At 34.3% G+C, this 25058-nt stretch overlaps 2 protein-coding genes and 1 pseudogene across 3 annotated transcripts in view; 1 reads left to right on the plus strand and 2 right to left on the minus strand.

Moving 5' to 3' along the window:
* Positions 1 to 25058, minus strand: part of COG5 (component of oligomeric golgi complex 5) — a 273181-nt gene that overhangs the window by 197592 nt on the left and 50531 nt on the right. The gene's annotated exons all lie outside the window — the stretch shown is intronic.
* GPR22 (G protein-coupled receptor 22) lies at positions 9033 to 10346 on the plus strand (the record flags this gene model as incomplete). The annotated part of the gene is made up of 1 exon (XM_082631844.1): positions 9033 to 10346. Exon 1 carries the CDS (start codon positions 9048 to 9050, stop codon positions 10344 to 10346), a length of 1299 nt encoding a protein of 432 aa, XP_082487970.1. The 5' UTR covers positions 9033 to 9047.
* LOC309810091 (syntaxin-11-like) lies at positions 22871 to 24675 on the minus strand (annotated as a pseudogene). Its single transcript has one exon. The product of its transcript is annotated as a syntaxin-11-like (transcript).

Genomic DNA, 25058 nt, shown 5'->3' on the forward strand with positions numbered 1-25058 from the left:
GGCCCAGAGGCTTGCTGCCTCACTGATGTAGTTACATTCTTTCTTCTTAGAGCCTGGAGCCTGAACAACAACCATAGTACCATTTGGGCAGCTTCATTTAACTGCTGAGCCTCTAAGAACTCATTAACACGTAAGTCAGTAAGAGACCTACTAACCCACCACTTAAACAAGAGCATTTGCTATTGCATCTCATGCTCTCTAAACCAGCCCACAAGGGCCCTTGTCTTCTCTTCTGTAGGAAGCCATGTTTCAGTCAACATCATGTCCTCGTTGCCAATATCGTCAGGAATCGTGAAGGGTCTAGGATTTTACCCTATTTGCAGGCTATGAAGCCAGCTTGTTTCTGTCATGTATACTGGCAGAAGACTTAAGATGTCTCGATCAGAGGTAAAGGACTCAAGACACAGCAAGCAGTATGAGAGATCATGTCGCTCTGACAGTTCACCTTCCTATCCAAGTCCTCCTGGCAGAGGGACGTGGTTGGATACTCCGGATACAGTAGGTGTGCATCACAGCCAAAGAACACTGTGCTGGACAATTTACCATTTTTATAACAAGCAGAAGCAAGTCTGCTCTTTGGGGAGTTATTATTGCATCCCTCAAAGTGGCCAGCTTCCAACACAACCCTGAGAAATGGACCAGGTAAAGAACAGTCAGGTCTTTTCATTCTTAGCATGCCCAGCAATCCCTAGCATGCCCTAGGACCTTCAGGGATGCTCAGGGCCCATGGCAGCATGCTTCTCCCAACACACTTTTATCAAATCTAATACCAGAGGTCCTACACAGTAGCATAAGAAAAGAAATAAACGTTACACATGGTTCAAGAAGAAGTAAACTGTCTCTATTTGCACACGTTAACTGTCTGTACAGAAAATACCATGGTATTCACAAAAAAAGTTCCCAAGACTAACATACGAGTTTAGTAAAGTTGCAGGATACAAGGTCAAAATACAAAAAATAATTGTATCAGTATTTCTCTCTACTAAAAATAAACAAAGATAATAAATAAGCAAAGGACTCATAACAGCACATAAGAAGGGATTTGCCATAGCTTTGTTAAATATACAATCTAGTTAATCAGCTGACTTGGTTTCAGAACACAGAAATGAATTTGATCCTGCATAATAACCTACAATAGAAGAATTATAAGAAAAATGAAGCAGCAACAGGAAGAGAAACCAATGTGGGAAAAAAAAGCATAAACATGTTTGTGTAATTCTTTGATGGAAATGTAAGAGAAAAACATCAACAAAATCCGTAATATTTAAAAATGCAAAAAGGGATATAAGGCAGTCAAAAGAGCATGCCAGAAAATTAGGGTCAGGGGTCGTAATAATTTGGACAAGGGCCCCAAACAACATGCCAACAGTAGGACAACAGACGGAGATTAAAAAGTAGTAATAGTCACAGGGTCCAAAATCGAGGTTTGGATGAGAAAAATGGAAAGAAATGCCATGTATTAATTGTTGTAACAGATGCTGGCAAATGACTTACAATCACATACTGTGAAAAATAAAAATGAAAAATTTTAAATGCCCAACTTAAGTGAGATAGGGAAGGATGGGGAAGAATGCTCTGTGGAGTTTTTCGGTTAAGACATACAATTCTGATGCATGTACTTTATCCAATTACAGTCAGTTTTCAATTATCCTCTTTTATAGATAATGAATCACCAATATTGTTGACTCTCTACTACCCTGGCTACTCCCCACTTGAGGGAGGTTTCAGCAGATGGTCCATTTCTATTTTTCTGGTAAAACATTTGTTGTGATAGAAATTTAAAGTTGGGAAGCCAAATGAAATTTTTGAATTGGCTTTACACTGAAATAATCCTTTCTACCTTGGCCTCTAGTATCAGAGAGAGTTGAGAGTTAGCTATGTTAAGTATTCATTGAAAAAGCACTCTTGAAGCAATACAATTTAAAAAGTGATTTTTCAGCAATTAGAAACTGCTTTCGCATATATACTTTGCAAATAGTTTCAAAGCACTGTCAGTTGTGGTTAATTCCAATATTTCACAAAGTTGAGGTTTTTTATTTACAAATTCAAAATCATCAAAAATTCTGTAGCATTAGAGCCAGACACAAGCTAGATAAGAATGATCTGATACAAACAGTAAATTTAAATGTGAACAATAAACTACTCTCTCATACTCAAAGTTGTCCAAACTTAAGGAGGCAAATACATAAAATTAAAAGTCAAGGACTCCCATGTCAGGAATTTTAGCTCCTAAACTAAATAAAAATCAGTGTTTTTAACTTAAAGAAAAACACAGCTTGTGAAGTGGGATTTTAATAGAGATATTTGAGGGTTAGATTCACATCTGTTGCTTAGTTATTATTAGGAAACTTAAACTGCTTTCCCATGTTATTATTAACTAATTAATAAGTAATCTATAAAATGATTTTGTAACATTTGGTTTTAAATCACTAACTGCAGCATTTTTCAAAATTAGTATCCTATATGAATACAAAATATATTAAATGCAAAATTGTGAAAATCTGTTGCTATGGAAGTAAGAATCTGTAAACTCTGATGTTTATAATTTGATATTAATTTTTTTCATGAAAAGAATATAATCTGATTCTCACTCAAGGGGTTTAGATATCTTCTTCTTTGTTAAAAACAAAGGAATTTAGAATTATCCTGCTAAGAGATCAAAGAACCTTATAATCATCAAACCAATTTGTGGTTTTAAAAAAGAAAACTATAGGGGAGTTCCCTGGTAGCCTAGTACTTAGGATTCCGGGATTTCACTGCCATGGCCCAGGTTCAGTCTCTGGTCAGGGAACTGAGACCCTGCAAACTGCGTGGCACGGCCAAAAAATAAAATAAGAAAGAAAAAGAAAAATATACTAAGCATTGTATGCAGTAAGAAGTAACTATTATTTGTAATATCTTGTGTATCCCTAACCACAAATCACAGGGAATAAAAGGTGTTGTCTAGACCTGAACTTTCTTGCTGTCATTATGTCTTACAGAGATCCCAGAATTTATTTTTTCAAAACAGTCTGAGTATAACTTGGAAATACTGTCTCACAGAGAGCTAAACAAAACACAGAAATATACATCAATTAAAAAAGTCAAAACTATATCCTGACCCAGAGAATGCTTGACTTGTCAAAAGTCATGTAACTAATAAGTAGTGACTGAACCCAAATCATCCAATTTTAAGTCAAAACTACCCTCAGAATTTTCCAAAGAGAGAGGGCCAGCTATATATAGTTAGAAGGTGATTTGCAGACTTCTAACTTACCTAGACTGACTAACTTACCTACACTTTCTCATGTCATTAAACTTCTCTGTGCCTTTGTTTCCTCTACTTCATGGTGATATTTTGACGATAAATGTAAGCAAATACTTGAATTCTTTGGCAGAAAAGCACTATATGTATTTCACTATGTTAATAACTTCTCACCTCTACCACAAGTTTCAACTGATGTCTTTTCTTTACTTTTAGTTTTAAGCTGCAAACAACACTATATGTGTGCATGTGCACACCTGCGCTACCTTTCAGCATGGCTGGCATTCTAAGATCCTTTTCTCCAATTTTCAAAATGCATGAAAAGTAGCACAATAGTTTAATTTTTATGATTATCAAAGCCCTGCCACCCAAAGCTCTGCAGAAAACTGTAGAAATTCACAGCAAAATTTTCCACCACATTACTCTCAACTTCTGTGGAAATGCAACTCACAGCTCATATACTATTCAGCCAGCCCCCTGTGCAGCTTAAACACTAGCAGTGGAAGATTATTAAAATGTATACTGATTTTCAAAATTATAAACAGTAACTTCAATTACAAATTAAAAACCTAGCACGTATTTCTAAAAATGCACATCACTAACGTCCCTAAAATAATGGAAATAGGTAATCAATATTCTAATAATTCAGTGATTTGCAATATGTCTTGTGTTGTTAAGAGATATAGAATCCAGCCACTTTATATACTCAAGTCTAAGAAAAAGGTTTCCTCAATGTGTTCCTCAATATTGAAAATAGAAAATTATTCATAAGTAACCAAAATTAACAGAAATGTAAATTTAAAGTAATATTCTGTTATCTACACCACTGTTTTTAATTCTTTTGACAGCGTATCTTAAAATAATTTAGCTTTGTAACTTATGAAGACATGTAATTAACTTCCTTTTTCCTTTACCAATATATTTACCCAATAACATTAGCATACAGCTGCATACGACATTAGGGTATAGCAATCCACTAAAAGTACCCATGTTAAAAACAGAAACAGCAGTTGAAATAAAATATGATGGCACATGATCGGTACATATATACTGAGCACGGGTTACCAGAGGTGAAGACTGAATAGTAATATCAAAAGTAATGCACATGATTAAATCTCTTCATACTGAGACTCTACTAATAGCAGTGGAATTAAAAAAAAATTGTAGGGTGTAATCACCTTAAATCAAGCTTTATTAATATTTCGAATGAATGAAGTGAATACCTGAATGAATGACTACTGCAGTCATAATAATATTTAACACCTTGAGATGTTCACAACAATTTGGAATACACAGAGAAGATGACTTGAATACAAACAAACTAGTTGAAATTCAATGTGGTTCACAGTAAAGATGCAGTGCCTTTCTATTTGTAGAACAAAGAATCTCAACCAAAACATATATACAACTAAAATATTTTCAAGTGCAATTATCCAAGGCTTTAAAAAGAATATATACATTTTACTATGTAATTCTTTCTTGCCCCCCCAACACCACCACCCTATATCTTTTTAATGTTTGGCATAAGTGAACAACAAACCAGAATAGAATACGCATTTTTTTAAAGACTAATTTACTCCTGTTCTATTTAAGAGCAACACACAACCACTTATAACTACAGCCTTTTAAAAAAGCATCCTTATATAAAACAGTGGGGGGGGGGAATCCCTGCTATACATATGAGGCACAATTTAAGCCCAATACAACTGACCAATCAAAATTAGTGAATGCACTGCATCTCTCTGCAGTGGAGAGAAGCCACAAGGTAGGCTGTCATTCTGCAAAAGCTGCCCAGAACAGGCTTTCCTCTGAAAAGCAGTGCCATTCCTTTTTAGAAAGACTGAATCTAAGTGCTGTCTCTGGAGACAAGAAGCCTTCAGTATGTTAAATTACTTTCATTATGTATTTTCAGATGCTTATTGATTCCACAGTAGGAAGAGTGAGAGACTGCAGCAGCCTCCAAGCAGCATTACATGTTCCATACATTAGCAGTACTGCTGAAACAATGGCACAGTACAGACACACATTTTCATTAAGGTCTTTTTCGAAGAGGTGTTTATGACCCTCTTCCCCCAGTCCTCTACTAACCAGTGAACAAAATGAATCAATCAAAACTGGAAATGCTTCAACTACATCAAGAATTTATCAAATCTTTAGCAGAGGTAAGATGTGTTCCTTATTATAGTATTCAGCTGCTTTTGAACCAGTGTAGTGGGGTAAAATTACTTTGAAAAATTTCAGCCTAAATATTAAGAGTTTATTTGCTTAATTCTACTTATTGCTAAACATGTATCTTTTAGATCTATTTATTTTACGACATGATATGTTTTAAACGTAATTTTTTAGGATGCAATGTTAAATACAAAGAATATTCTTTGTTGAATCACTCTGAAGATAGATATCAGCTTTTTAAGTCACTTCAGATATACTAAATATCCTTAATTTCATCAGTAGTCTTTCTGAAGTGTTCAAAAAATGCTTATATTTCTTGAAAGAATCAGTTTTACTATTTAGTTATTATTTATTACTCAATTTTAGGTTTATTATTGGGCATGTTCATTGAAAATTATTTAATTTGCAGTCACCTTTTACATCACCCTTTACATTTCAATTACACGAACAGTTCATCAATGGAAATTTATAGTGTTTTATCATGGAATCTGTTTTAATCAGTTAAAATTCAAACCATGTGCTGAGAAGCAAGCGACAATATTTTACAGCAGGAAATACTGTAAAATTTATTATAAAGATAAGAGGGAATGACAGTATGTTTAATGTATGCTAATTGCTCATAATCTCTGAAAATACAGGTTAACTTCTAAAATGGGAGCAGAAATTGGTTTAAAAAAATGCAGGTTTTCTTTCATGGTAATATTTGCAATGTTAACTCTATTACTAAATATTATACTTACAGTCTTTGTTAGGAAAAGAGAATATTTAAAGAAACCGTTAAATTTATGCATAAGCTATGGCTCTAATAATACAGTTTGCTTACTCTGATAACAAATACTGTGTATGGTGTTAAATAAACACAACTAAAGTAACTTTCAATTAATAGGAAATTATTAGGAACCTTATTCCTTAACCATTTTTTTTTTCTTTTTCACAAGGGCCCAAGGCAGCTAATTCAGTATTTACAACTGACAATATGAAGAATGCATCTGACCCATCACCTCCCTAGCTGTCTAAACCACAAACTGCAGGATATTCTTGCAACAATGATTTTAAGACATTAAGGAGTTAAAACCAGAGAATATAGTTCTACGTTACTGCTGGGATATAACATATCGACAGTAACCATCCTAAGAAGATGCTATATAAAACAGCCACAAAATGAAAATATAACTAACTGTAAAAGCCTGAAAACAAAATGGTGAGCATTTTTAAAGGGGGAGTTTATACTTTAACATACCAAAATTGTGGAGCCACCGATTCTTGAAGAAACAATGAAACATGGATTGACAAGAGAATGACATATATTACCAGCAAGCTAAATGAAGCTTTAGCAAGTATTTTTCTGCACTAAATATTCAGATATTCGTATCAATTGATATTACTAAAGGATTTTTCCATCTGAGTTTTATGACCAATTATGTATCCTCTTCTAATGAAAACAAACCAAATTAAGTAGCAGATGGTTTTTATCAAGAGAACATGGAATGGACTTATAACCAAGTTATGTGACCAAGAAATCATTTCAAAATAATGAGGACTGCTATAGAAACAGATTTACATTTGTAACAAAAGGATGTCTAAGTACATTTTAGAAGCTAGAAACCTTATGTTTCTTTTGTTTTCACATGTTCTGGAAAATAAAGAGACATCATCACATATTCTCTCAAAGGGAAACAATTCCTATCATTTGAGGAAGTTTCTCTCGGTCGTGACTTTTTAAGGCAAAACAAACACAAGTATTTTGTACTGGTCTTTAGAAATTCATCAGCCAACTAAATCTCACAATTCATGCAGTTGAAGTACTGGAGAGAAAAATGAAAGAATTCCTACAAGACATGAAATAAAACACAGCTACTTCACTGTTGTCAGGTAAAAACTCATGTCCAAGTCTGTTAATGACATCATGTATCATATTGTGAAAAACTGCTATAGTGAGCCAAAAGGCCCATAAGGCAACAGCAAACAGGTAGGTCAGAAGATGCATGCACCCCACGACACTGTTTAACATTTCCAAGAGAAAAGAATCTTGCTCTAGAGTAGATGCATTTTCCTTAATTATCATCTAAATTGACACTTCTGCTTTATTTAATTCTAAATCTAACTGATGTGACAAAGACCTGATGTTTAATCTGGCAGTTCAGAAAATTTGGCACACTTTAAAATTTTCCATTTTTATAGGATTTCAATGCTGGCTAAGACCTTCACTTACTCAAATATATGCCTTTAGTAAACTTAAAAGAAATTAATAATGTTAGCATTTGTGTTTCTGAAACACTACCTTTAAAATAATATGCATAAATAAAACTATATTCTAAAACTTGTCAAAGGTTACATCAAGTGAAAGGCTAACATGAGTTCTGAAAATTATTAGCTTTTATAATTTGTTATGATTTTGCAGGCAAAATGCTGTACTTGAAATGTGAAATATAGTTGGTTGTATGATTTTATATTTTAACTAAATATACTAATTACTGACATTTTAGCCCAGCAAATCAGACATTATTTTTATAAATTACTCTAAACTTCTATATATTAAAACATAGATATGCATGAATTAGCAAGAGTTTGTTTTTTTTCTTTTCATTTTCCTCAAAATGATATACACTGGGTGATTTACACAAAAGGTTTCACAGGAAATGTGTAACTTTAATAGATTCCTCAGAAAATGGGCTTCAGATACTTTTCCCTAAAATTTCATTTTTTGCTTTAAAAATTCTGTTTCATAAAGTCAACTGATGCATTCTTTTAAACCACCTTAAAAATGGCTATTTCTTAATATGATATTAAATTTCAATTTTCTCCTACAAGATATGAAAGGGTGTGGTCACAAAATAAATCATTCATTCATAAGAGTGATTAGTGCTCTTTTACGAAGGTCTGTGGTGTTCTACTTCAAAATAATGTCCTTTTTTTCCAATTTTTGTAAGTTTGATTGTTATAAAGTTCAGTGAGCACTTTCACTGAGAAATATGAAATATTTACCATTTGCCTACTTCAGTGGGAAATAACTCCAGATATCCCCAAACACACTGTTGACTGCTGAATATGAATTTCAATCAAGAACACGGACAACGTGATTTACAACAAACTAGTGCTCTGTGCCATTTGTCATTTTAAGTGAACATTTGTCCTGTTCATCTGAAATCTCATGGGAATAATCCCACCTACAGTAACTGTGCTACGACATGTTAAAATAGCGTCTATTTTCCACCTACTCACAACATTTTAAAATGAAATCTTACAACGCTGGGCTGAAAGTAGTTTTGCATACTGGGTAGTTGTATTATACAAAAATATACTGTATCTCAAATAATAACCCTGAAAAACCCGACTAAGGAAAACCTGTTTAGTTTATTAAACAATTTTGAACTATATAGGAGCAATCTCCAGTACAGTTATTTCTTCAAATGGGGAACCCAATTTCCTTTTACATCAAAACAATGCAAACCTTGATGTTTCCTAATTCTACACTTTCCATTAATAGTTTATAAATTTAAAAATTAAACTAAGTACACAATAAAAAATTTTTTTACGAAGAACACAGGTTTTGTACACCATTTAAATTGCCAAATATCAAATAGTTTATTCTATTTCACTTTCTAGGGAAAAAACCAACTGCTCCAAAAGAATGTGTTTTTCTCCCATTCTGGAAATCAACATGCAGTCTGAATCTAACATTACAGTGCGAGATGACATTGATGACATCAACACCAATATGTACCAACCACTATCATATCCATTAAGCTTTCAAGTGTCTCTCACCGGATTTCTTATGCTAGAAATTGTGTTGGGACTCGGCAGCAACCTCACCGTGTTGGTACTTTACTGCATGAAATCCAACTTAATCAACTCTGTCAGTAACATTATTACGATGAATCTTCATGTACTTGATGTAATCATTTGTGTGGGATGTATTCCTCTAACTATAGTTATCCTTCTGCTTTCACTGGAGAGTAACACTGCTCTCATCTGCTGTTTCCATGAGGCCTGTGTATCTTTTACAAGTGTCTCAACAGCAATCAACGTTTTTGCTATCACTTTGGACAGATATGACATCTCTGTAAAGCCTGCAAACCGAATTCTGACAATGGGCAGAGCTGTAATGCTAATGATATCCATTTGGATTTTTTCGTTTTTCTCCTTCCTGATTCCCTTTATTGAGGTAAATTTTTTCAGCCTTCAAAGTGGAAATACATGGGAAAACAAGACACTTCTGTGTGTCAGTACGAATGAATACTACACTGAACTGGGAATGTATTATCACCTGCTAGTACAGATCCCAATATTCTTTTTCACTGTCATAGTAATGTTAATCACATACACCAAAATACTTCAGGCCCTCAATATTCGAATAGGCACAAGATTCTCAACAGGGCAGAAGAAAGCAAGAAAGAAAAAGACGATTTCTCTAACCACACAACACGAGACTACAGACATGTCACAAAGCAGTGGTGGGAGAAATGTAGTCTTTGGTGTTAGAACTTCAGTCTCTGTAATAATTGCCCTCCGGCGAGCTATGAAACGACACCGTGAACGACGAGAAAGGCAAAAGAGAGTCTTCAAAATGTCTTTATTGATCATTTCTACATTTCTTCTCTGCTGGACACCAATTTCTGTTTTAAATACCACCATTTTATGTTTAGGCCCAAGTGACCTTTTAGTAAAATTAAGGTTGTGTTTTCTAGTCATGGGTTATGGAACAACTATATTTCATCCTCTATTATATGCATTTACTAGACAAAAATTTCAAAAGGTCTTGAAAAGTAAAATGAAAAAGCGAGTTGTTTCCATAGTAGAAGCTGATCCCATGCCTAATAATGCTGTAATACACAACTCTTGGATAGATCCTAAAAGAAACAAAAAAATTACCTTTGAAAATAGTGAAATAAGAGGAAAATGTTTAGTACCTCAGGTTGTCACAGACTAGGGAAAAGGCTAAGTTTCACCAAACCCACATTCAGAAGTTTTAAATTTAAATTGTAAAAAATTACTGCCAAATATAAGAAAAACATTTTAAGTACTGGTTATGTTGTAAATTTTCAATGTAAATGTCAAGATTAGATTAGGTCATATATATTCAATTTCTTCATTACTTAATGTATTTGTTGCATGGCAGTTTGTTAAGGTAATATCATGTGTAAATTTTGTCAATATTATGTCCATCAGAAGATATTTATGTAAGTCATATTTTCTAAAGAATAAATACATAGCCTTAAAACACTGTAAAACTTTAAAACATAACTGACACAGTATCCTTGCTTTTTGTTTTTTATATAAAGTGTATTGTTTCTAAGCCACAAACTACAGATATATTTATATGTTAACAACTGGAATAGCATTTTAACACAAAAACCAAAATTATGGGCTCCAAGCAACCAAAATGACCCAGGATTTTCTATACCACTATATTATGTTTTCTAGCATAGTCTACTTGCTATAATATTTGATGCATCAAAAATAAGGAACTATATATGAAACTTTATCCTTTTTGGAATGTAGGAAATTGTAGGATTTATCAGGATTTTAAAATTCAAGAACCAAAAGACAAACAACCGTGTATATGCACATCAAGATAGGGAAACTTTTGAAATTCAAGTTTATTATGAAAAAGAGACTGATTTTCTAAGATCAAGGGCACTAAGCCTGTAATATACAAATGAACTGACAATAAAAGGAAGGAAGAAAACTAAGGCTTCTTTCCTCCTTCCTCACTTTGGTTGAGTTAAGCCAAATGCTCTGGATTAATACAGTATACTGGCAAAAACCAGTGCATTAAAATAAACAGACATCCTAACTTTATTCAAGTCAGCCTTTTTGTATAACAGAAGTTAACTATTAAAATCTGAATACAAGGAAGGGAAAAAAAAAAGACTTTATGTCATTATAGAAAAGTCAACTATTTCTAACTTTAGAAACAGCAACTTTAGAGTAATACAATTTACAGTGTTCCTACACTATCAGAACTCCCGAGTGTCTCCAAATATAGTAGTCCTTTTCAACTCTCAAAATCATTAAAGTGGCAATAAACCTTGTGAATTTTTTTACTCTACATCACTTAATTAAATTTAAAGCATTTTGCCTCCAATCCCCAATTCATGTTAGAAAACTGTGAAATTACTAATCCTAACTATAGATATCAGGTTTGAGAATCTCATATCACACAATTATTTTCCAATTGTTATAATCTAATAATCTATCGATGAGTGCTAATTATCACTGTACCTAAAAAACAGCAATAAGTTATTTAAAGTAGGCAAACACTTGCTCCCTTGTAATTGGGTAACTGGACAATTCTTTATTCTGTTTTTTCATACTGTATTCACTAAATCAGGTAGCAACTCATTTTTAAATAAAAAATTTTTATGTCAAACAATTCAATAATAATCTCTCATTGAAAGAAACATGTTTTCATTAGGTGGTCTTCTATAATTAAAAATTAAATGTTGGACTGTGAAGAAAACAACCAATTCAATAATATACCACTTTTATGTAAACAAATGAAATTCATCCAATTTAGTTTACTGAATACCTTATCCCTTGGGGAAATGAGAATCATGCAATAGCAGGAATTCATTGAGGTTTACATTTCAAATTTAATAGTGATATATTTCTGATACTAATGTTATGTTGACATAATGTCAAATCTTGGCAAAGAAGCGGTTTCCTCCTGCCTTACTTTGTATTCTTTTATGGAATTAAAGAAATGCTTCAATTTGACAAAATATAGCATAAACAACTAAGACTTATTTTTTGAAAACTTAAAGAGAAATTAGTATTGCATAAAGACATTAAGAAAATTTTCATTCGACAAATATATTTAGCACAGAATATCTCCTAATCATTTAAAAATTTTAAAATAATTTTGTACTTGGATTTCTGAGCATATTTTAATATTTAGCTTTATAATCTTAATAAAAATTAGACTATTTTTAGAAAAGTCTTCATGTTAAGAAAAACCCTTTGTGTTCTAAATATTTTTCATCTTCAAGTCTATAAACATGCCAAAGATCTCAGTTTAAAAACAGTTTTCTAATAAATCTGCCTAAACTGCGTTCATGCCCTCTTGTTCTCTGTAATAAGAAATCTAACAAAATAAAAAATAAATAGCAAATATTATAATGTTGCCCTCTAAGCTGTTACTACTTCTACACTTGACACTGGAACTATTAACAAGTATTTCTGCCCACCTGTAAAGATCTTTCAGACATACAAAAGTGCACCCACTGGTTTACAACAAAGAATATTCATATTTACCAGATAACCTCTAGTAGCTTTTCAGTGTTAAATAATACGTAATATGTAAACCAAAATAACACTTATGTTAAAAGTTCAGCTTTTAAAAACAAGTCACAAATATGTTTGCAATTACTGATCTCAGCTTAAAGGAGAGAATGAGAAGCTTAGATAACTTTTTATTTAAATGTTGTTCAATGAAAAGGTGAAATATCTTTATTTTTCTTATGATGGCCCTTAACACAATGTGTAAATTTTTTACTTTATTTCAAATAATTTTACAAAAAAAGCATTAATGTTAATTTTTCATGTTAGAATGAAATTTTTAAATGCAAAAGCAATAGAGGTAACAATACATTCAATATGGGATCTTCTTAAAATCATATTTTTCTATCCATACGCCACAAATAATATCAATTTCTATATAGCTAACTGGGCTAGTTCCTGAAAACTACTGAAATAAGAACTATTCTTTTAAAAACTAACCAAAGATGAGCTCAACAAGGTATGGAACTGTTGTTTTCTCTTTTGTTTCCTAATTTAAGGTCATTGTTATTCTACCAACTAGTACCCAACTGATGTTCAGACATATTAAAAATGAATTATTTACAATGATGCTTTATTAAAAAATGCCATTCATAGCATTGAATAATTCTATACTTCTCCCCCATAATAAGTCAATTTTTAGGTATATGGTCTATTTTTAATCTCCCAAATAAAATTATAGCAAAATCTCAGCTCTCTGGACATTAAAAAATCAAACTCCTCATTTCACTGAGATTAGACTTAAACATAAAAACCTAAAAGTATAAGAAAGGAAGTGCTTATTCGTAGGGCTTTAGTCAACATAGTAATTTCAAGACTACTTTCCAAAGTCAATAAAACTTTTGGTTTTATTATATTTTATGACTGTACATTTAAGTGAGCTCTGTAATTCAATTAACATTTGAATCCTTACAAGGTAGAAGGCATTGTGGCTGATACTTATATGGCAGAAACTCATATATTATTACCCTCAGAGCTTAAAATCTAGAATCGAGGTAGTAAAAAGTATGGTAGTACCTATGAAAAAAGCAGAATGTGGCAAATGTAAATTAAAAAGAATAAAGTTCTTAACAAACTTAATAAGAAAAGAAGTATGTTAGATTTAAGAACAATATAAACAAAAGCATTGTTGAGGAAAGCTACTAAAGCATATGCTGGAAATAGTAAATGGTTCTCTTTAGAAGAAAAATAATACAGTAGTGAGAAGTTGATATGGTAAGTTAAATTAGAACCAAAAGACAGAGGCCTTAAATGCCAGCAGAGAAATCTGAGCAGGGGAATAACGCGATAAGAAATGAGCTACGGAAAAAAAAAAAAAAAAAAAAAAAACAGCAATATGTAGAAAGAGTTGATTGAGTAAGACACAGAAATGGGAAGCTGAGAAACCAAAGAAAACACAGAGGATAGGAAGCTACTGCCATCACCTTGACAGGTAATGAAAGGCCTGGCAACAAGTGCTGGCAGTAGATCTACAAAGCAGCATACAGATGCGACTGGCAACATCAATGCAGAATCAATAGGGTATCCAACTGACTAGAAAGCCAACTGTTATATGAGAGTGAAGAATTAAAAATGATGGCCATAAAAAGACCATAAGAAATTAGATTTCCTCAATGATCTAAGCACTTTTAAAATTATGCTTTGAATAAAGTACATGGGTAACAAGGGCAAAAACAAAAAGAATTTCTGGCAAAGCAGAAAATTCAATTAAGTAAAATAAACAACATTATTCAAGAATGTTCTAGTTATTACAAATATTCAAAATGAAAATTCCTATTTGATGTTTTAAATTATCTACTTTATATTTCACATATTGGTTTATTCAGTGTTTCCATTAAACGCATTATTTTCTTCTTTGGTAATTTTTTCAATTATAAAAAAATATAAACAATGGCAAAATTCCAAGGTATACAAAGCAAAAAATATAAATATGATCCTTTGCTTCTTTCCTAATAATTTATTATAAATATCCATCCAACTCATTATATACATATCACCTTCATTCTTTGTTAATGGTTGCATAAGAATAATTTTGAAAAATTTAAAAACCATATAAGCAAAGTTTCTAAAAAATAATATTGATAAAATATCAAATACTTAAACCTTTTTCTCTTATAATTAAATAGCTTCAAGCTACACTTCAAAAAGGTAAGAAAGGTTAACTTAGCAAACTGTGAAGCAGGTTCTTTTTCTAAATGGAAGTTAAAAGCAAGGGAAAAACCATAAAATAATCTATTTCTTTTCTTCCTTTCCACTCAGTAAGAAATACAAAAACTAGAGAAAACTTTTGACACCTATTTTCTTTATATCTCAGAGATAGACACCTGTGTGAGACCCCTATGGGACTGGGGTGAAGTCAAAGAAAGCTAAATGTGAGATGACTAATAATAAATCTTAGGGAAGAGAGAAGCTCAGATCACAATATAAACAAGAAATATAAGGAGATAATTAAACCCAGATAAGGCAGGAAAAAGATCTAAAATACTCAGAGATGCTCAACTCTTAGAGAAATACAAAGAGAACACAGAACTGTGGGTTAGAGAGTTCACAAAAGAAAGCTAATTTGAAGACTTTTGCTAAAAAGCATTCCAAACAATGAAAGGATTAAAATAAAACCCAGACAACAGATAGACTGGACAGATTAGTAATATGATAACATATATTACATCATAAGAAGTAGAATGAAAGAATATTATAACAATTCACAAACATCTGGAACAGAGTAGTACTGAGATGTAGAGACAAAAGGAAAATTGGGTTCATCATTAATACGAAAGCTATCACCTTCAAAAGAATACTCATTTTTATGAGAGAAAAAGAGATGAGCAAATTTAACACACTAATATTGCTCCCCGGCTCATGATAAAATAAGGTGTGAAAATAACCCTAAGTATCCCTACCCTTCTATTCACACACATTTTTTTTTTTTTTACAGACCTCTATAAGCTGTATCCATGGTTTTCAAGCATGACAGCTTTGTACTTCCACCAGCAAGTGGTAAAAAGCACTGTCATTCCTATCAGGGCCACCAATATCAACTCCATACCATTATCAAAGCAGAAGCATCAAGTAAGATAAAAAAGGAGAGCTGAGTCTGTCTGGGATTGAGGTCATTTTCCTCACCCTGCTTCCATGAAAGCAATTATGTCATATTTCTGACAGACATTAAGCAAGACAGACTACCAAAACACATCCACCAATTTTTCAGGGAGAAAAGAAAAAGGAGCAAGAGAAGATAATAACGTTATGAGCAATCACTTTCCACTCAGACAGTTTTGGACATATAAGACTAATAAGGGATGCAAAATGAAAAATTTTTAATTTAACATAAAAAATTTTAATGTTAATGCTAACAATGAGAGTTCTGGCCATATGAGACACAGACTGTAGGAATGAGAAATACATATGGGACTAATATATATACACAGCAGCCTTTAATATTATACACAATCCCATATGTCATACATTATGTGGAATACTCATTGGGTAGAGAAGAACCAAAGATATGTATTTCACTCTAATATTGTTAATGCCTCATTCAGAACAGGCTGAAATGTAAAAAAATCAAACTACATAATCAACACTTAAACAATTTTCTTCCCAATTCTTAAAAAGCTGCAGTCTTTCTTTTGCTACTGAATTTTTTCCAAGTATCGCTTCTTACAAGCAACAAAATGCTAGCAAACTGTAGCTACCTAAATTTATAAAACTGTCTTTAATCCACACAATAAAATAATGGTCTGTAATACTAATGTCACCTTTCATAATGCTTCCCCAAAAAAGTGACTGATAAATACTAATGGATGAGTAAATATTTGTGAAATTTGAAAGGAACAATTTTTAAACTTCTGACCCTACGGAACCTTGTTTAGGAGAGAGTTCCTCAAAGTATAGCCCACCTACATCAGAACCTCTATGTTGTCTGTTTGGAAACTGCAGTTTCTGGGCCCCACCTTTACATAAGGAGTCAGAACCACTATGGCTGCAGCCCTGAATAATAAGTTTTAAAAAGTACCCTCAGGTGATTTGTGTGCTAAAGCTTAAGAACCATTACTTTACATACCAGAAGACAGACTGTGTATCAACGTGACAGACATTCAAGTAACTAATAAATGAAAAGATATAGAAGCAGCTCTGAACTCAATTCAGGCCACAGTGCCTTAAGCTTACTTCATTTTAACTAATAAAATTTTAATTGAACCATATATACTATAGTCCAGCAGGACATCCGTTTCCTTAAGAAATAAAATTCTATTTTCTAAAAAGAAGTTACCTAGGCAAAAGTTTCCTTTAAAAATCATATACTCAGAAGATAAAATAGTACTAAACATAAAGAAGATGACACTATAAAGTGTTAATTTCACTTCATTCAGCCAAAATATTCTGTTGATTATAAACTGCACAACTACTGTTTGTCATAATGTTATCTTATTCTGACCAGAAAGTAAGCACTATACTTGCATATTTTTCCGCATTTCAATACAAAACTTATTCTAAAATAAGTTCGCAGGGAAAATACTAAAAAACTCTATTTTGTGTATCTTTTGAACAGATGTCACTCAAGTTAGGTAGATGGTTTGAGTCAAACATTTTTCCTTTATTATTGTAATTTACTTTATTTGTGCCATCAACACAATTGAGGAAATATTCAGCTACTCTTTGGTAATTTATGACAACTTTTATTTCCTATTCTGTTATAACAGTTTAAGTAACAATGGTATTCAGTGTTACTTAAATACTTCAAATGGTATTACAGAAGCATTACTCTGGGAACATTTCTTATTAACCCTTTCACTAAGAATTCTTTCCAACAACATTGATATTATTTTCTGTTGTAATTCTTTTGCTTTTTAGCATTTTCACTGAATCATAGAACCAATAGAACCATAGAGTGAGTTAGTATTCTTGAAAATGGGCTGCTAGTGAATACAATTTAAATATATAAAGAAAACAGTTTAGGTGATTGAATATAGCCACCTTACAGAAAAACATATGCCAAAAAATACATTTCACATAAACAATGACTTTTGGTGTAGGGCTTCCTGGAGTCTCATAAATCCCCTGAAATTGTGTGCAAAATTTAATGTGTATCTGTATGCGTGCTTTTTCTCTGGAGCAAACATCTACAAATTCAAAAAGATCCTCACAAGAGCATGTCGTCAAAAACTAAAACAAAAACTATTCTTTTTTTTTTAATGATTATTATTATTTTTAACCACGCCATGCAGCATGTGGCATCTTAGTTCCCCAACCGGGGATCGAACGTGCGCCCCCTGCAGTGGAAGCGCGGAGTCTTAACCACTGGACTGCCAAGGAAGTCCCTAAAACAAAAATTATTCTTATTGTTAGGAAGAAAGTAGGAAAGCAAAATTGGTAAATATTATACATAATTTATTTATAGCCTTCCTTATTCTAAGAAAAATATAAGACAACTTTTAAAAGCATCCAATTTTAGATACAATTAAATTAAATAAGAAAATAAATATAATAAAATCAGAGGAAATAGAATGAAAAGAATGAGAAAAGTTAAATTAAAATTAATCCTGGTTGGGCTTCTCTGGTGACGCAGTGGTTGAGAGTCCGCCTGCCGATGCAGGGGACACGGGTTCGTGCCCCGGTCCAGGAAAATCCCACATGCCGCGGAGCGGCTGGGCCCGTGAGTCATGGCGGCTGAGCCTGTGCGTCCGGAGCCTGTGTTCCGCAATGGGAGAGGCCACAACAGTGAGAGGCCCGCGTACCGCAAAAAAAATAATAATAATAATAAATAAAATAAAATAAATAATCCTGGTTTGAAATAAAAATGCAAAACATGTATCATTATCTTGCATTCTTATAAGAGGTGAGTCAAAAATTGTTCCCTGTGCTTTCCATTAGGTCAGATAAAAAGAGAAAAGAGGCTGATTACACAACTCAGCATTGCTAAAATAAAAATCCTCTAGCTGTTCAAAAGTACCAACTATTCTTAATACTGAGACCAAAAAGCACTGTCTTTCATGGATCTTCTCAGAAGGTATGAAATGTGTAAATGATGTTTCTACAACAACTTTAAAGACAACCAAAGCCTCATATGGTTGTTTCTTAGGTCCTTCAAAATACAAAAATGGCCACAACAACCTTACAGAAAAGGCAACAAGAAGTTTCTTAAGGCTGATGGTTATAATTTTCTTCAATGTACAATAATGGCATCAAACTAAAAGAAAATTCAGTAAAAAGAATTATATGGGAATGAATAATATAACATTGTCCAGGTATAAAACCCTCTGCAATTCTGGTTTAATCCTAGGATAGATTCTAGAATACTAAAGCAGTGGATCTCAACCATTTGGTACACATCTACAGGGCTGATCAGACTGGTTGGAAGAGAGAAATGGCACTTCCAAATGACAAGAAGACAGATGTTCTTAAAAACAAAACAAAAAGGCACCCAGGTAATTCTGATGTACTTATTCCTCTCATCCTCCTCACTCTCCAACTTTCAGAGATTACTAATTGACAGAAATGGATAGAGTGATTAGCATTCAGAAAAATCTTCCATAAATATTCTTTCTCAACGAAATTCTAGAAAAACTCATTGGCAGAGAAATGGTTAATTGCAAAACCCTAAACCCTGAAGAGCCACCTGAGCCGAGGCAAAGACTAACATCAGGAGAATGACACTCCACCCTTGACAGAGATGGCTGCTAGCAAATTCCAAAATGACAAGTTAAAGAACTGAATTTTCATCAACTAACTTTAAGATAAATCTACTTTGCCCTGAATTTTTAGTCCTCATTAAAACATCTTCTACCTATCAATGATTTAAAGACACAGTTTGAACAGATACAATGAGCTAAAAAAAAAAAAAAAAAACACCAAAAAAACAACTGGGCTTTCAACTTCATGATAAAAGACACCATATAAATATTTTATCACTGTTGTTAAATACAAGAAATAAGATATCACTACCATTTATATTAACAAATACACTTACTGGTTCTACAACACAACTAACTTCTCAAAATACGTAAATGTTTCTAAAATCTTATTGAGTAACATATGTCACAGGATCTAGTAGGCAGATCACAAAATGCCCAGACAAAATTGGCAAGCAGAAATAACCATAAAATCCTAGTTACCAACATAAATAAGTCTGTTATCTTGTAAGCATTTTTTTTAATCATAAAAGCACTTTTATAAGACTCATTATAATAGCACTTAGCCCTCACTTGCCCAAATCTGAACATTTCATAACAGGTTTGGGTTGTAGGCACGTACAAAAGCGGCGGCAATAAGACAAATATGTCAACATCAATATCACAGGGCAAAATATAACTACAACAAGAGCACAAGCGAAGAGCAATGGAGCACATGTCCCTGGAAAAGCTGCTGAAAGGAAATGGCACTTGAAATAAACTCTGACTGAGGAATAAGCCTGGCTGATGGCCAGTAACAGGTGTAACTATAAAACCGTAAAAATTATACTAAAAAAAATCAAAGAATAAGATAAAATGAACTAGAAACTATACTTACAGTCTATAAAGCAGAGCAAATTTACCTCTATTGTATAAAGAATACATACTTACCAACCAATACAGCAATAGGAAAATGGGCCAAGAACAAGTAACTCATCAATGAAAAACAAATGACACACACGGCAAAAACAAAATGCAAATTAGAGTAAGTTAAAAAACAAGTTAATATACTGTTTTTCACATATGTGACCTGGCAAATAATTTTTAAATGCTAATGTTTATTAATTTTGACAAAGTTGTAGGTATATTCTCTCACATTAGTACTAGAAAGAAATTTCATTTTGAAATATTAAGCAAAACATTAAACATAACCTTTGACCAGGACATTCAACTTCTTAAATTTATCCTAAGGAAACAATGGAATAATTGTACAAAAATGTATCTCCAAGCATGGTCATAAAAGGACAGTTATACTAGTAAGTAATATTAAAATGACCAAGATAGTTAATAATAGTAGACTATTTACATAAATTACTGGAAAGTTTTCATCTGAATATTACCCAGCCATTACAATGATATAGATTTATGTTTATTAATATTGGAAGGATGTCCATAATGTAATATTAAGTACAAAAGAATATGTACAATAGATATAGTAATGTACAAGGAAACAGTTGAGAGATTTCCCAAAATAAATCCATAGGTGATACCTACCTACATGTTCTAGTTTTCAGCAATTAATACATACCTGAATTTTCTAGTTTGCACAATTAACATATATTATAATTTTACAAATTAAAAAATTATTCTATTAAACCACTGATAGTAGTCTGACAGTAGTACTTCATTTTTTAAATAACACTAGAATTGAGCTGATTATCCTGAAAAAATAAAAATATATAGTATATGGCAGGCATTGTGAAAATTCCTCCCTCAGCTACATTTAGGAACTTAATAGTCACCAAATGTAAGTATAAAATTGTATTATTAAATGAAACTTATAGAAGTAAAACTGAGCCTTTGAAAGTCAAATTAATTGGTCATTAGGACATATTTAAAATAGACATTTTTTTCACAAAAGTACTGTCCAGATGGAGACTACTTTGTCAACATTCAGGTCTTGTTCAGTTTTATGTGACCTTTCATTTATGAGCATACTTTATAAAATACTCATTTCTTTGCCATATTTTGTAGAAATTTAAAAAGATGAAAACATAGCATAGTTATTTAATTTTCTTGGTTTATTTTAAACCAAAGTAGTAATAGATAGCATTTTTCTCCTTTCTTCCTCCTACATTCAAAACTATGTATATTTTCCCAAAGTTAAAATATTAAATATATGAAACATAACATTTTTCATTTTAAAAACCCTGGGCAACTCCATAAACACAGCATATTAATTGTGATTTCTCCACCCCTTGGTGTGTTCCTTTTATAAGTTTTCTGATATTATCTTGTACTTTTAATTAGGCCAGGTTATCAAATCTAAAAAAAATTCATTAAGCTGTATACTTGAGTTTGTGCACCTTTTTTATACTTCAATAAAATGTTAAAAATAAAACTATGACATCTATTTAAATGATGCCTGTTTAATGCTCTTAAATGTTCTCTAGAATGCATTTAAATAATCAGAAGCAAAATACAAACCCTAGACTAAGATGTTTTTTTTATTTTCTTAGAATGCTCAAAATAAACACGTTTAAATCCCAAACCAATCTCATATCTCAAAAGAAAAAAATGCAGGGGCTTCCCTGGTGGCGCAGTGGTTGAGAGTCCGCCTGCCGATGCAGGGGACACGGGTTCGTGCCCCGGTCCGGGAAGATCCCACATGCCGCGGAGCGGCTGGGCCCGTGAGCCATGGCCGCCGAGCCTGCGCGTCCGGAGCCTGTGCTCCGCAACGGGAGAGGCCACAACAGTGAGAGGCCCGCGTACCGCAAAAAAAAAAGGTTAAAATGGTCTTCCCTGGTGGCGCAGTGGTTGAGAGTCCGCCTGCCGATGCAGGGGGACACGGATTCGTGCCCCAGTCCGGGAAGATCCCACATGCCGTGGAGTGGCTGGGCCCGTGAGCCATGGCCGCTGAGCCTGTGCGTCCGGAGCCTGTGCTCCGCAACGGGACAGGCCACAGCAGTAAGAGGCCCGCGTAACGCAAAAAAAAGACAAAAAAAAATGCAGGCAGCATCAACGCAGGAGAAGAGGAACCATTACATTAAAATTTTTTTCTCTTCTCTCCTAAGCACTTATTTTTCCTTTTTTTTTTAAGTGTTAAATGTGATTTTATTAAGTAGAGGAGGTGAGCAGAAAGAAGAGATACATCCAGGCGGGAATCACATAGAGTAAACCAGATGAAGAATCAGAAATGGAAGATGCGCAGTTTTTCCCAAGGTCAGTTCACTCGAAAATGAACACAACCGCGGTACTTACAGGATGGGTTAAATGAAGTCTTGATAAGGAGTTCCTACTGTGAGCCGATGCAGAACTGACTTCCTCCTAGAGGTACCTGTACAAACATGCCTTGGACATGTATTATAGAGTAAGCTACCACATCTGTTCCTTATTTCGCTTCCTTTAAGAGGCAAGGGTGCTATGTGTCATATAAACTTCAGAAGGCATCTGTCCTTACAGATGAAACAGCAGGTGGGATCAACTCTCGTTCCAAGTACGAGCTGGACTGGAATTCTGGGACCTCGAGTTTTTTCCTTCTCTAAAGACTGAGGTCCCTGGGATTAGGGCAACTCACCCCAGTGCAGACACCCTCAAAATCTTTCCCAGTGTGCTTCCCCTCCCATTCCGGTCGGGGATGGGGTGTGGCGGCCTGCGCCTCCTGCTAGTTTTGGCAGGGGCAGCAGAAGCAGCAGACGGTCCGGCAGGGGTTCTTCTTCTTGTACTGCACGGCCTTGCTCACCTGCACCTTGGCCTGGCCAGTGTAGTCGAGGGTCTTCTGCACGTTGAACTCGATGACGTCCAGGGTGTCAGCCTGCTGCTCCACCAGCGTGGCCATCTGCAGGAAGAGGTCGTGCAGGTCGCGGATGCGGCTCTCCAGCCGCAGCATCTCGCGGTGGCGGCTCTCGATCTCATTGAGGGCCGCTCGCACACCCTTCACGTCAGCCAGCAGGTTCTCTGAGAACACGTCCCACTTGCCTTATTCGAACATGTCCTCGATCTGGTTGCCCAACACGTCCTTGCCCATGATCTCCACCTGGCGCTGGATGCGGATCTTGCAGTTTTCGCGCTGCTTCATCTCGGTCTGGTTGTACTCGTGCATGGCGGCCTGGAACGGGCGAGTGAGAGCGCTGTACCGTGCGCGCGTGATGCGCGCCACGGACGAGTGGGCGCCATGCTACGACTCGGCATCCTCACTCAGCGCCTTCATGGCGCTCAGCTTGCGGTGGATGCTCTCACCCTGCGCCTTGATGTCCTTGGCAATAGAGTTGATGGGGCGCTTGATGCTACTGAGGCGCCGCATGGATGTGAGGAAGCGGGTGTTCTGCTTTCCCAGCCGCTTCACGTTGGTAGTCAGCTGCTGGTTTTCATCCTGAAGGTCCTGGATGTCTCGGTACAAGGATTCCAGGATGTGGTCCGTCTTGAACATGATATCCTCGAGGGGCGAGTCAAATTCATCATCCTTGTCTGGGAACTTCTGTTCATACCGCTTGGTTACTCCACAAGTTCTACTAGCCAGTCCTTCATTATGCTTTGGGGTTGAGATGTGGTTTTCTTCTCTTTTTCCTCTTCATCCATTTTGCCCCCTTGCTGCAGCTCCATGTCTTTATTTGTCTTATTTTTCCCTTTAACACACTCTTCAGATGGACTGATTCCTTCCTCAAAGATGGTTTATAATTTCTGTGAGTTCATGGACCACAACCAGCATTCTTTCCTGGCCAGATTCAATGGACAGTCTTTCCTTGAGGATACCTGCTTTGGGGATGATGATCTTGTTGAGAAGACTTTGGAGAGCTGACAGATGTTCCTCTCAGGTCCACAGCTCCCTACCTTACGTATCCCAGCGTGAGCAGGAATCCTTGGTATAGGGGCTGACATAGCCTTGGGTCACTAGCTCTGGGTGTTGAAAGCAGGCCGCTCCATCTGATTTCTTGAAACCCTATTTTCTTTTTTTTTTTTTAATTGTATTTATTTTTTATACCGCAGGTTCTTATTAGTTATCAATTCAATTATGTCATGTAGTTATCTGTTTTATATGTATTAGTGTATATATTGTCAATCCCAATCTCCCAATTCATCCCACCACCACCGCCCCCCACCATTTTAACCATTACATTAAAAATTTTTTAATTGCTTTTAAGCTGTACAAGTCCTTCAACTTCCACTAACAAAAAATATTGTTACAGCCTCTACCCAGAGTTTACAAAAGTCCCAACTTCACACAATTCTTTTGTCTTATAGCACTTTGGTTCTCATTAGCACCTCCACCAGAGTACAAGTGGAAGAAATAAATAATAAGTGCAAGGAGAAGTCCTCTTCTTACTAGCTGTGTGATCCTAGGAATGTTACTTGTCTCATCCAGACTCTGTTTCCCCAACTGCAAAATGATAACATCTACCTCAGAGGCTGTTGTGAAACCTCAGTGAGATAAAATATATACAGTGTTTAGCACAGTACTTGCCACAAAGCAAACAATGACAGCATTTATCATTTTTCTGAAATTTTATGTTTTTTAATGTATTTTCAATTCAATTATGTCATGTAGTTACAAAAAAACCCACTATGTATTGATTACTGTAGTTCCTCAAAAAAGTACTTTTTCTCGTCTCAGTATTTGAGACCTGATTTTCACTTAAATGTGTTTATTCTACGTCAGTGCCCAACTTTAACTTGAAGATGTTCATAGTAATACTTCAGTATTCTGTTACCAGAAAAAATACACAAGAAATGTATATTATGTGATTTTTTAA

Source organism: Mesoplodon mirus, assembly GCF_964341445.2.
Source record: "Mesoplodon mirus genome assembly, chromosome: 9".
Taxonomy (NCBI): Eukaryota; Metazoa; Chordata; class Mammalia; order Artiodactyla; family Ziphiidae; genus Mesoplodon; species Mesoplodon mirus.